The sequence below is a fragment of the Peromyscus californicus genome, unplaced genomic scaffold, assembly GCF_007827085.1.
Source record: "Peromyscus californicus insignis strain IS unplaced genomic scaffold, ASM782708v3 Scaffold_7__1_contigs__length_154581171, whole genome shotgun sequence".
NCBI lineage: Eukaryota > Metazoa > Chordata > Mammalia > Rodentia > Cricetidae > Peromyscus > Peromyscus californicus.
In genome coordinates, this window is record NW_026294595.1 from 26,801,861 (window position 1) to 26,815,532 (window position 13,672).

Here is a 13,672-nt window from a genome sequence, read left to right on the forward strand (position 1 = left end):
ATGCCAGACATAGCAAAGCCCCATTGGACCCTGGGGAACCCATAGTCATGAATCTTTTTATGTGGAGTGTGTGTATGGAGGCCAGAGGTTAATATTGAGTGTCTTCCTTAACTGTTCTCCACTTTAGTTTTTAAGACAGGGTTCCTCAAGGACAGTGGTCTGGCTCAGTGGCTAAAAGAAATCACCACCAAGTGTAAAAACCGGAGTTTGATCCCCAAGACTCACATGGTAGGAGAAATGAACTCGTGAAAGTTATCTTCTGACCCCCAGATGCATGTCCATACATATCAACTTATCATATACACATACACAAAATTAATTAAAAAAAAAAAAAGACAAAAAAGGCTTGCCTATTTAGTTAGATTGGCTGGTTACTAAGGCACAGGGAATCTCCTCTCTCCACCTCCCCAGGGATGGTTTACAACGGCCCACCAACACATCTGGCTTTTTATATGGGTACCAGAGATTGAACTTCATGCTTATGGAGAAAGCCATTCCTACTTTCACCCCAAGAATTTTTCTTTTCATATGTGTATGTGGTGTGCTTTGCATACATATGCCTATGCATGTATGTGTGGAGGTCTGACTTGAATGGCAAGAGCATTCATTATGGCTTTTCATGTTTCTTGTTCATTGAGGCAGAGTTTTTCAACTGAAAAGTCTACCAATATGGCTAGTCTGGTCAGGTAGCTTGTTACAAAGAAACTTTCTAGGCCTTTAGTTCTGCAATTGCAGGTGGGCTGCCACACCCTGCTCATCAGGGTTCTGGGGGTTTGAACTTTGTTCCTCACACTTCCCTAGCAGGTCTACAACCACTAAGCCCTCCCTCTGCCCAGCCCTACTTTCCTACCCTTGCTTTAAAGCAAGGTGGTTCTTTTAGCCTGGTGGTAGCTTCTGGTTTGGGGGTGGTATAGGGAGGGAGGATAAGTAGAGTATCAAGGATAGAAAGAAACTATTAGCCAGATCTTCTATGTTGGAAGAATGATCTGAAAGCACACAAAGTACACTAAGTATGAGGATGTCAAAGAAATTTCAGAGAAGAGCAATAGAAAAATAGAAAATTAGGAAGACTGTTGAAAGATGAATTAATTGGAAAAAAAAGTTTTATAAAAAGGAAAGAGCTGTAGTAAAGAAAAATAAATAAATGAGCCAGCCTGACATACGCTTATGAAGAAAGGATGGTGGCAGGGAGCATGAAGAAATCTGCAGAAACATGGCAGTTACAGTAAGTTAGAGAAAGGTGATTCTCACCCAGTTTTACATGTATATAAGAGCACCCACCACAGACATAGATGGCCCTGGGAGTATAATCCTGTAATTTGTGCCACTCAGGATCATAAATAAGTTCCAGGTCTGCCCGAGAGTCGTATTGAGTTCAAGGACAGTCTGAGAAACTCACAAGTAAGATTTTCTTTCAAAACACTGAATACAATTCAATGATAAGAGTGTTTGCCTACTATGTATAAGATCTTAGGGTTCACTTCTTAGGATTGGACAAAAAAAAAAAAGATTAAGCACAAAAAGACCCATGTAGCTGTCTGAAATCTTCAATACTTAGAATCCAGGTGAGAGATGAGATCATTCTAAAACCCACCACAAACAAAGAATTCATTCTACTGTTGTTAAAGATTGATAGAATTTCTGGAGATATATTCTTAGCAAGTTATTTTAAGAAAATAATCTTGTATGACGAAGTAAAAAATACCAATCTCTATAAAATAATTCTGGTATTACTTAATTGTTTCTTTGCTCGATACAGTAGAAATCTCACCAATATTAGTGAGTCTTATTCCATGATTTCATTGGAAGGACTGAAGCATAACTTATAGTATATGTAGCAATTCTTTTCTTCGTTTCCTCAAGTGAAAAGCAGGATCAAGGTATAAAGAGTTGAAGAAAGATAATTTTCAGAATACTCTAAAACTTGCTTTCAGTCAAATGGATTATGCCACTATTAAGTTTCTATTTTCTAAGTCTAAATATTAGGCCTTTTTTTGTTAAATGAAAAGACATACCAATCTACATGTAAGACCAATAACCGCTACTGGCGTCTGTGCAGACTGAGAAATGTCAAACAGATTATAAAGGAGTGTCTGGTTTTTCTGATGAGCAAAAAGATCAAATTCATCCAGTATGAAGATCACTGGGCAACTGCTAGCCCGGTCACCTAAGGAAAAAGGAGTTTCAGATTAACAAAAACAAACAAACAAACAAAAAAAATCACATCAACTTTTCTTGTATTCCCTAAATGCTTTATTTCAGTTTAAAATTGAACTCAACACAGACTAGTAAGTTCCTCTGGTCAGGGCCCTTACAAATGCAGGCTCACTCATACATGAAAAGTTATCCACAGGACAAAGATAGCTGTTTTTGTTCCAAAGTAATTTACCATCTGGTTACAGGAGTCTAGCAGTTTGATGAAAAAAAAAATGAGAAAATCATTTGCAAGACAGCTTTATAATTATGTAAGTGAGGTTCCTTAATAATTTTACAAAGATGACTTTTCAATACCATCAAAACACTTCTGGAATATAGAAGTAGTCAATAATGAATAAAAACTACTGTTTCAAAAGAGATATATTTAGCTAGTAGAGAAATGCACAACGCACCTTCCTATTTAAAGTTTTCTCTACAAACACCCAATTAGAATATGAAGTGTAATAAAAAAACATTAAAATTCCTTTAACTACAAGTTTTAATATTTCAATCAGGTAATGTTCAGTAGCACTCAATACACTTTCTCCTTACATGAATGGAAATTACTTAAGTAGAAAAATCATTAAAACTTAAGGAATAATTTACATTTATGTAAAACTTTTAAGGCAAAGATTAAGAGAAGATTTATTTATTTATTTATCCAGATAATAAAAACAAAATAACCTGGCTTAAATGGTTTAATTTTGGTAAAGAAACAAAAAATTAAACCACTAAACAAACCACTAAAACTAAACAGATTTAGAAAATAGTATAGAAAAAATATTTGTAAAAATATGGCCAGTATTTTAACAGGGAAAACAGTTTATTCAAAGTCAAATCATTGCATATAAAAATAAATCTGTAGCCTTGTTGGCATACACAAGTATTCCTAGCAATTTGGAAGGTAGACAGTGGATGACAAGGAGTTTAAGAGTCAGCCTCAGCTATAAAGTGCACTCAAGGACAGCCTGGGCTACAAGAGATACTGTCTCAAGAAAAAAATCCAACCAAATTATCAATTAGAAATATGTGTACTAAAAGGAAATATTGGTGAAAGTTTTTATAATTTGAAGAGAAAAATAGCTTCTAGATAAAAGTAGTTATGTAGAAATTTAAAACTTCCATTCAGTTAGCAAGTAAAACAAGTACAAATTTAAGGCAACAAAGCTTATAAGAAGTTCTATAAGCAGGTATGAGACAAGTATCACTAAAATAGGGTGAAGCATCAACAGGAAATAACGATCGTCAGCCAAAACATCAAATGAATGGCTATCACCACAAACCAGGGCATGCAAATCAAACAAAAAGCAAAATTATACAAATGAAATGGACACTGGCTTCTTTTCTACAAGCTAGCTAAAGAGGAAATTAGTAACTATTTTTCAACTATGGGAAGAAAAAGTATTCTCAAACATGTTTCAAAGACAGTTAAGCAATATTCTTTTCAACATGATACCTTTTAATCCAAATTTCTACCCATTATAACCTAACCACACAAACACATGAATAATCATTTAAATATTTATAGTATTTTTACACAGCAGAATGTAAGACAACCATACCTACCAAATAACAGGCAAAATGATATTATTCTTGTGTGTCTAAGACTTGGTCTCATTCATCCTGTCCTTGAGTTTATTGTTCTTCCTATTTTGATCTCCCAAGTGCTGTGATTACAGGTAAGTAACTGCAATCTTTTAAATTTTATTATTAGTGTGTCAGAATGCTATCTGTGCATGCAGGCTCTTGAGTGTTAGGGTGAATGTGTGGGAGTCAGAGGACAACCTTCAGAAGCCATCTTTCTCCTGAAATCTTTGGTCCAGGAGCAAACTCAGGTTGTCAAGCTTGTGTGGGAAGCACTATTACTTGTTAAGCCATCTCACTGGAACTGGTTTTATCCTTATAAAAAGCTGCACTTGTACCTACCCAATGCTATGTGGTAGCTGAAAAAAAGCAAATACTGAAAATCACTACACTGGTGGTACTACAGTGGCCATTAGTTTATTAGTTTAATTCCTATATCCTTTTTATTGGGGGGGTGTAAATATTAAAAACTTTTAATATTTACATCATCAGAAGACTTAAGTTCAAAATAAGTATCTTTTGACATTTCTGAATTTCAATTTTTTACAAATATCTTAAACATGTACCTTTTTTTAACGCTTCCAGAAGAAATGAAAGGTTTTCAGCAAAGCTTCCCTGAATAAGAAAAAATAGAAAGACTGGCGTTTAATAAAATGAAAAAGGCTGAATCTGAAGATATTCACAAAAACAAAGCATTGCTTTACTAGGAAATTAGCCACTGAATAGAGTCTTGGTTGAGATCTCGGCATTAATTTTCCATAACTTAAGTCCAAAAGTAGAGAAGATAAACCTCTGAAAAATGGTAGTACTGCCTCACATGTGAAATTTCCTATTTTCTGGGCAATACTGGTAGAAACGTTGGAAAAGAGTATAGTTTCTGGAGGGCTGCAAGGTTCTAAATATAGCTGGGGACCAGAAATGTATTCCATTTTATATCTTTAACACGTTCCTCCTACTATCAAACTTGTACCACCAAAAACTTACTATGAATTAAAATTAGATCCAAAGACAAAATTGCTTAAAATATTAAACATAGTTTTTCTACTCAAGACTACTTATTACAAATCTGTGATTATATCACATTTATCTCTTCATTTGGAATACATCTAAAATATTCTTGGACATAATTTAAACATTGTAGAAGAAATCAAGAGTAATGAATAAATTACCTAGATGTTCCAGAATTGGGAAACTCCCTTAAAATATTTTTTATTCAAGTTATTAGTTTGTATTTTACTTAGATTATTTCAAATCTTTTTGTAAGATTTATTTTTAATTAAGGGTAGGTGTATGCCTGTCTGTGTATGTGCACATGAGGTATGGTACAAAGGCCAGAGTGCTGGTTTCCTGATCTCAGACAGTTGTGAGACATCTAATACAGGAACTGGAAACCAAACTCAGGCCCTCCAGAAGAGCAGCAAGTGCTTGTAATCATTAAGCCATCTCCCCAGCCCCTCATTCACATTTTTTTTTTTTTTTTTGGTTTTTTGAGACAGGGTTTCTCTGTGTAGCTTTGGTGCCTGTCCTGGATCTCACTATGTAGACCAGGCTGGCCTTGGACTCACAGAGATATGCCTGGCTCTGTCTCCGAGTGTTGGGATTAAAGGGGTACGCCACCACTACCCAGCTTCATTCACATATTTTAAGGAAAAAGTCAACTTGAAATTTGAGGTGCTATAAAAAGAGGAGGGAAACTTTGGGTTTGTTTTCCACTGAAAGAATCTGATAAAGCATACACACTTGCGACTTTTTTACATTTACTTATTTTGTGTGTTTGTGCAGCACATTTGGAGGTCAGAGAGCAACTTGCAGAAGTTAACTTTATTTCACCTTTAAGTAGGTTCTGAAAAACTGAACTCAGTTTGTCAAGCTGGTAGCAAGCACCTCTCCCCCCAGAGCCATCTCACTAGCCCAGCATAAATGATTTTTAAGAATACCCATAAACAGTAATGATCACAGGCTGTTTTGCCAATACTACTACCAAGAGGTAGTATACACAGTTTACCATAACACAACACTGGCTCAGAGAGATAATCTGTTCAGAAATCAGTGTTCAGTGACTCAAAGATATTTTGTCTTCTGGTTTGTTATAGACCACTGTATCTGATCATTAAGTATACATATAAACTTATTCAAATATAAATATATAATAAAGTTATGTATGTATAATACATACATATATATGTGTATAGCTGTATGATGTACTTATACATACACTGACTGAAAGACTACGAAGACAGTGAAGTTCTGGCTTAGTTGATTTTTGTTCTGTATGTCTAGACTTCACAAACTTATGAGCATAGGCATATTAGTTTCTGCAATTTAGATGCCTAATCTACATAACAGAGGAGAACATAAGCTAATAATCAATTAACTGTAACAGCCATTTCTTGTTATTGTGGAGGATTGAATGTTGGACCCCTTCTTACACCCAGACACCAAAATATATAGCTTCCCAATCCCTCTATATAAAATGGCATAGTATTTACAAATTAACTGCATACCATTGTCTATTACATCTAGATTACTCTCAATACCTAATGCAATGAAATAGTATCTGTCATATTTAGTTTTTACCAATTTGACCAAAATCTGAACAGACCCAAGAAGAGAAAATCTCAATAGAAGAACTGCTTCCATCAGACTGGCCTGTGAGCACATTTGTGAGGCATTTTCTTGACTGCTAATTGATATAGCTAAGCCCAGCTCATGGTGAGCAGTTCCAGTCCTGGGCAGATGGGCCTGGACTGTTTAAGAAAGGTAGTTGAGCAAGATAGGGAAACAAGCCAGTAAGCAGAATTCCGCCATGATTCTAGCCTTTGCTCTTCCTTCCTGTACCTGGAAGCATTATTAACCCTTTTGCCACCAGCTTAGTTATAGTTACTGTGTTTACCACAGCAACAGAAAACAAACTAGAACATTATCTAGACATGTTTATTAGCTCTTGTAATGCACTGTTTAGAGAATAATAACAAAGTGCAAAGTCTGGACAGGTTCAGTATGAACACATTTTTTTTCCAGTGAAATCCTCAGTTTGCAGTTGGTTGCAGATGCAGGACCTAAAGAACATACGAACAAAGGACTGACTCTGTCATGGTGACAATAATAGCAAAGATTAGGATGGTGAAACAACTCTTTTCCATTACTTCACACAAATACAGTACCAACATGTCCATTTAGGAACATTAGAAATAATTTTTCAGATCATTTGGAAATCAAAAGCTAAACGAGTCTAACAGGAACTCTTCTTGACCAAATCGTAAGCTACTAGCTTAGAATTATAGTCTGAATAGAAGGTAGAGCATAGTACTTATAAAAGGGACACTCTGACTTTACTCTTTCACAGCTTGCAAAGCAGGGAAGGAGAGCATATGACTGGCTCAACTTTCCACTGGTAACTTAGAGAACGTAATTTCTAGATACGAAGAAGTGTGCACGGCTATGCTCAGATCACCGCAGCACAGAGCCAACAGTGACAAGGTAAGAGTGACAGTAATCCACGGACAGCAGTGGCCAGAAAACGGACTTGGAATATATGTATCTCAGCTGCATATGCAGTCTCAAGACAGTAGATTAGTACACGGATTACTCGTTTTCCTTAGGTCATGTAAGTTAGTCAAATAGGGAAACAGTTTAATGAGAAATCTGAACACTATACATACATACATACATACATACATACATATGTGTATATATACACACAACACATATATATAAAATAACTTTCTAATATGTTTCTCCTAAATTTCCAGAAATAAAATATGTGAAAACATACTTACAAAAACTTTATCTCCAACTACATTTTCTAGATTTAATTGCCTTGTGATCTCTTTCAAAGCAATTTTGTCATTTATCTGCAGCAGTCCTGAAATACAGCCCAATTAAAAGTGTCTAATTAAAATGATGCAAATATCTGACATGGATTGTTTTCCAGGTAAATATATTTTCTAATGCATTTTAAATTTAATTAGAAAGAAAATAATCAGCCTGCTAGTTCACATTACTTCTTCTAAAAATATGATAATAAAAGAACCATTCCCTTGAGACAGCACTGTTTTAAGAAAAACTTTTAAAAAAAGTTCTAATACACTTTCCTTTAGTTCATTTCTAAAGGCTCTTAAACTTGCAATCAGACTAAAACACAAATGAATTTATTTTTATAATATGCAAACCTATGTAGTTTGTATCATGTTTTAATAGGAAAATAATGATATACTCACCATTTAGGTGAACTTGTAACACATTTTCACTCACTTCTCTTATTTCCATGAGTTCTTTCAAAGCATGATTTATTAACTAAATATGAAAATATGCAAAATGTTTAATATGGAAAAATGAAATGAAGCCATTGTCTCTTTTTAAATCATGAATACTAAGAATCAAATATAAACAAATAAATCACTTTATAGCTAAAAGGTTTAAATATATAGAACCTATTATGTTTAAGTCTTAAGATATTCGAGCCTAACAGATACTATACTACCTAAGCTTGTAATAAACTTTAGAAACAGCCTGAAAGTTTCTATACATTACAGATTAAACTATTGTCCTATGTGATCTTTATGTCTCAGTACATTTCACTATTCATACTACATTTACTATTTACATTTGCTCTAGTTGGTATCACTGAAAGCATCTAAAAGCAATAGAAAAAAATAAATATGAAGAGTTGCAAAAAATTTGTCCTCCAATGTCAATTCTATGGAATACTGTTAAATACTCTGCACACTGTCATGAAATAAGGAAGAGTAATTAGTTAAACAGAAAAAAAGAAAGTATTTGCTCATAGCTAAATAAGGAGAAAAAAACATACAAGCCTGTAATCCCAGCATTCAGGAGGTGGAGGCAAGAAACTACGAAATTGAAGGACCAACATGAGCTATGTGAGATTGTTTCACAAACCAACCAACAAACAAATCCAAACAAAAACTGCCACCACAAAACAATAGGAAAGTTAAAGTAAAAGGCTGCAACTAAAAGATTACTACAAATAATTACTATGAAAATATACTCAGAAGGTATTACAATGTCTCAAAATGTTTAATTATAGGCTTTAACAATGGCTCTGTGTCACATAATTCTATTTTTCTAACTTTTGAGGTATCTTACATAATACCATATACAACTGTTGTGATTATCACTGCATACCTATTAAATTTGTAAATGAGAAAATTAAGGAAAACTTCAAATGAGGAATAAGAACTACTCCTTCTATTCAAAATAAAAATGCTCCAGGAAGACAGACATAAGTAAATTAGAGTAGATAGACAAGTTAAGCAAAGACAGAAAAACTACTTTAATAAAGACGGAGACATAACTGGTAAACTATTTTTAGAAATAAAACAGATTTATATTTGCAATATGCTAAAGCTATCTGTCACCACAACAACATTGTGCAAAAGGACTAACAAATTTTTTATACACATTTTAAGTTGCTGGTTTTCACAAAAAGATAGTAAACAGAAACTATTTTTGGTATAGCTCTGTGGATTTTAAAGAACAGGGAATTCTCCTTTAAATCACAGGTACCCTAGATCTAGATCTCTTCAAAACCAACCTCTCCAGGTATAACTGTCCAACTACTTTAGTAGTTGAGCTGAGAAGTAACATTAAAAAAAACCCATCAGGGGCAAGATGGGGCTTTCTTGCCTTTGGATCAGGCCCAAACTGTATGAGAACATCCATATATCATATAAACTTGTTCCCTTAAAACACTATTTTTGACATATTTTTAAAAAGTATTGCATTGTGTGCTGCCTCCTAACTCTTATATATCACTGACATAAACATTTTATTTGGTTACCATTTTCTGTTTCAATTAATGAATCACACTATTAGAAAACATTTCAAATCCTTTAAAGAACAGACATTAATAAAACTTTCATTTCACACAGACTTGCTTCCTTGCATTTGTTCATTACTGGTGTACGATTCACAATAAGCACAAAGGAAAAGCAAATGTGTCCTAGTAAGCCATGGACATCTGGGATTTCTGATTTGATAACTTAGCCACTTATACAACCAAAAATTGCAAAAAATAAAAAACAGAAAATCTTGTCCCAGGATTTTCCCCACAAAACAAAAACTGAGCAAAATCCATTTCTAAGGGGAGCAAGAAAAAAAAAAAACCAAAAATCCTTGAGCCAAAATATTATCCCCAGGCATTTAGTAAGTTATGTAAAACAATTAAAACCACAAATGTATTTTACATAGTCCTCTTGTTGAAAAAAAAAAAAAAGCAGAACAAAAAACAAAACACCAAAATTCCAGTAAGTCAAATGCAAAAGAAAACTACAACTGAAGTATAATGAAATGAAAAACATTTTCAATGTCATCTGATGTAAGAAACCTCATATGTTTATTAAAGCAATGATACACGAGACAGCAGTCTTTTACCATGGTCTTTCCTGATCCTCGTGGCCCAACAATGAGTACAGAGTTACTTTCTCCATTGATAACAGTTCTTTTGAGGAGGTCAAGTAAATGCCTAAAATGATATGAAAAGGTGAAAAATTTAAAAATTAAGGTACAATAATTTACTGGGTCATATCTTTAAAAAGCCAAATTTCAAGGCACACATTACTCCTCTCCTTTGGGCTCTTTAGGCTGTGAAGATCTAAATTTTCCTGTATAGAAGAATACAGAGAAAAAAACATAGTCCAGTTGAGACTTTCTAGAGACCTGAGGAGAAAACCCAGGAAGGTTTGAATTTATTGGGTTTCATAGTAATAGAGAATAAGGGACAATCATGCTAATTTTTAGGTCCCCTAGGCTTACAGATAATCTATTTTTGCTAGCACTTTGCTCATCATCACCTGAGCTGGCTGCCAGGTGTTAATGACAAGAATGTCAGAATTTTCTCAAAAATATCAGATAATAGACAGAAAAGAGTGTTAAGGGACCTTTTCATTATATACGTACTTGTATGTGTTGTTTCACAATAGTCAGCATTTCGATATATAAAACATAACTTCAACATCATTATTTAAGATAAAATCTGTGTATGACTAGAATTTACAAAACTTGGAGAACAGATGGAAATATATTTATAATAGAGGAGCTGACAGCTAGACTTACTTGTATTGTAGATTCACTCCAAATAGGTTACTATGTGGACTCTGATGACAAAATCTTTCACGAAAAATTCTTTGTACCTGATAAACATAAGATGCACAAAATTAAAATATTATATATGCAATAAAAGTAAAGTTTATTTCTAGCAGTCAGGAACTGAATAAATACTAACTACTCTGGCATTTTTGTGAGTTATAAAACTAGATTCTTCATTTATCTAGTCTCAGATAAATAATGAGAATTTGGGAATGAATATGTCAATGAATTGGAGAATTATTTCAATGTATAATCAACTTGAAGGCTGATCCAATGTAAGGAATGAATTAAGTTCTTTACTTTGTGTACAATGTCATCCAAAGAACAAAGACAAGAAGAATCCTAGCAATGCAATGCAATCCAATAATTAATGCCAGTGCAACTCCATAGCCAATAGTCTCTAGATATTAACATACCTAAAATGGCTTAGCTTAGTCACTATCAATCTGTACCTGCTTTAATTTCAGGATTCTGCAGAAAACTAAACTTAAAGGTTCATGTAGTTTTAAGCACCCATTAGATTTTGGGCACAGAAGTACTACAAGGATATGATTCAAAAAAGATCCTGCAAAAAAGGCAGAACGAAATGACAAACTTCCAAGTAACAAACTATAAAACAGTACTAGATCAACCTACAAGCTAGTATTTAATTATGTGAAAGAAATGACATTTAACTAGTCTGTAGGTAAGTAATAAGACCTATCCCTGGTGCATAAGCTGGCTTTTTGGAGCCTATTACCTATGGTGGAACACCTTGCACAGTCTTGATGCAGGGGAAGGGGCTTGGACCTGTGTCAACTGAATGGACCAGGCTTTGCTGACTTTCCATGGGAGGCCTTACCTTTTCAGAGGGAATGGGGGGTGAGTTGTGGGAGGGAGGCTGGGGGTGGAGTGGGAGGAGGGAAGAGACGGGGATCTGTGGTTGGTATGTAAAATGAATAAAAAATTTCTTAATAAAGGAAAAAAAAGAAAAGAAAAAGGTAAGTAATAAGGCCTACGGATGTAGTTCCAGGATAAACCTACTGCTTAGTATGTATGTCCAGGCCCTGGTTTCTACCACCATAACTGCAAAAATAAATAAAATATGTAAATAAATGAAAATAAGAAAAAAAAAAAAAAAAGAAAAAGAAAAGTAAGACATCACTGGAGCAAACTAAAAAAAAAATTTGTTAAAAGTAGCCGATTTCAAATTGGTCTTAGAAATTATTGTCTTAGACTTAGCTGGGAAAAAAACATGTCAAAATAATCAAGTAGTCTTTTAAAAAACAAGCCAGTGTAAAGTGCTTCCTTTTCTGGATCTGGGGCTAATACAGTAGGCATTCAGGGACAGGGTATGGTGGAAGACTGACTCTTCTTTCTCCCTTTGCCACCAGGAGCATGTGGCTCAGGCAGCACTTGTCTTGCATGCTCAAAGCTCTGGGGATATCCCCAGCACTGCCCTTGCCCCTGCCAAGGAAGCGCATTCAAACTGAAAAGGAAAAAATAAAACTTCCCCCATTTAAAGATGACACACAATGTTGAACATTAAAAAACTCCAAAATAAAGTAATTAACAATAATATTTAATGACTTCTGCAATATATTAGTATTAATTGTATTTCTACAAACTATGACCAAAACAAAGATGAAATTAAGAAGAGTTTCATATATAACAGCATCTAAAAAGAACAAAAATACTTTAGAATATATTTAATAGAAGTGCAAACCTAGTATGTGAATATTTAACTAAATTTGAACTAGACTATTTTAGAAGACATAGTAAAAGTTAGGATTCAACTATCCAAATACAAAGGGTGAAGTTACACAGCACCTTCAGACATCAAACTTCATGGGACAGAAGACAGAAGCCTTCAAGAACTTCAACAATAACAACATGGTATATCATTTCATATACAAGTGTCTAATTTGGAGAACTTTATTTTTACCCATTGTTCTCAGGAACTTATAAAGATATCTCCCCTGAGAATGTAAAGGAGCCTATAAAGTGCTAAGGGAAAACAAACAAACAAACCAGGTCAAAAAAGTGATTAGTTTTCTGTTCATCTTTAGCAAGGATCTGATAGTAAAGGAGCATACTCACCTCTGATAGACACTCTGCATGTATTGTGCTATTGCTCTTTGTTTTACGATTGCTCATTTCGACCAACTCAAATCCTAAAAAAATAAATAAATAAAATAAAAATAGGATGAATAAACACTGTCTGCTTTAATTATTTAAAAATTACATTTACAGAATCAGATACAAATTCTTAAATGTAAAACATGCTTAAAAATTTCAAACAAAAAACCTACAACTGTTTCCATTTGTTCATGTACAGGCTTATTTGGCACTCTCCTAATTGAAATGGTTCTCCTGATTATTCCTCCCTTTCTCCTGAAGTTCAAATATTTCTTTCATACAGAATGTTTCTCCTACCCAACCATCCAATGGAACCATTCTTTACAGAACACCTTCCATTTCTTGTTCTACTCAAGAATACTACACAATTGACATACCAAGGTTTAATGTCTTAGTCCAAGAAAACACAACACATGGCTAAATTAAATGACAAAGACAACTCAGTTTTAAAAACTGAATTCAGAAATGAGTAATACATATTGGAGAGCACAAGCTTAAATTAAGACGGAACTGAAAACCTTAATAGCCCAAGTAGAAAACTGAGAGAAAATCTTTTGAGTAGAATGGACCAAGAAAAACACAGACTATCAGAAGTACTTGAACTAGCAAGCAAAGAAAACGGGGTTGGGGCTGACAACATGAAAGAACTGTGGAACACCATGAA

General features: G+C 34.1%; 1 protein-coding gene across 8 annotated transcripts in view; it reads right to left on the reverse strand.

Annotated features, from left to right (window-relative positions):
* Window positions 1-13,672, reverse strand: part of Orc4 (origin recognition complex subunit 4) — a 45,012-nt gene that overhangs the window by 21,099 nt on the left and 10,241 nt on the right. For all 8 annotated transcript variants that reach the window (XM_052725948.1, XM_052725947.1, XM_052725950.1 and 5 more), the window contains 7 exons: window positions 12,970-13,043; window positions 10,858-10,934; window positions 10,177-10,267; window positions 8,001-8,076; window positions 7,560-7,645; window positions 4,347-4,395; window positions 2,016-2,167 (listed from right to left, as the gene is read on the reverse strand). In XM_052725948.1, the coding sequence (XP_052581908.1) occupies window positions 2,016-2,167; window positions 4,347-4,395; window positions 7,560-7,645; window positions 8,001-8,076; window positions 10,177-10,267; window positions 10,858-10,934; window positions 12,970-13,026 (588 nt within the window). In that variant the 5' untranslated portion in view covers window positions 13,027-13,043. The remainder of the gene's footprint in view (window positions 1-2,015; window positions 2,168-4,346; window positions 4,396-7,559; window positions 7,646-8,000; window positions 8,077-10,176; window positions 10,268-10,857; window positions 10,935-12,969; window positions 13,044-13,672) is intronic.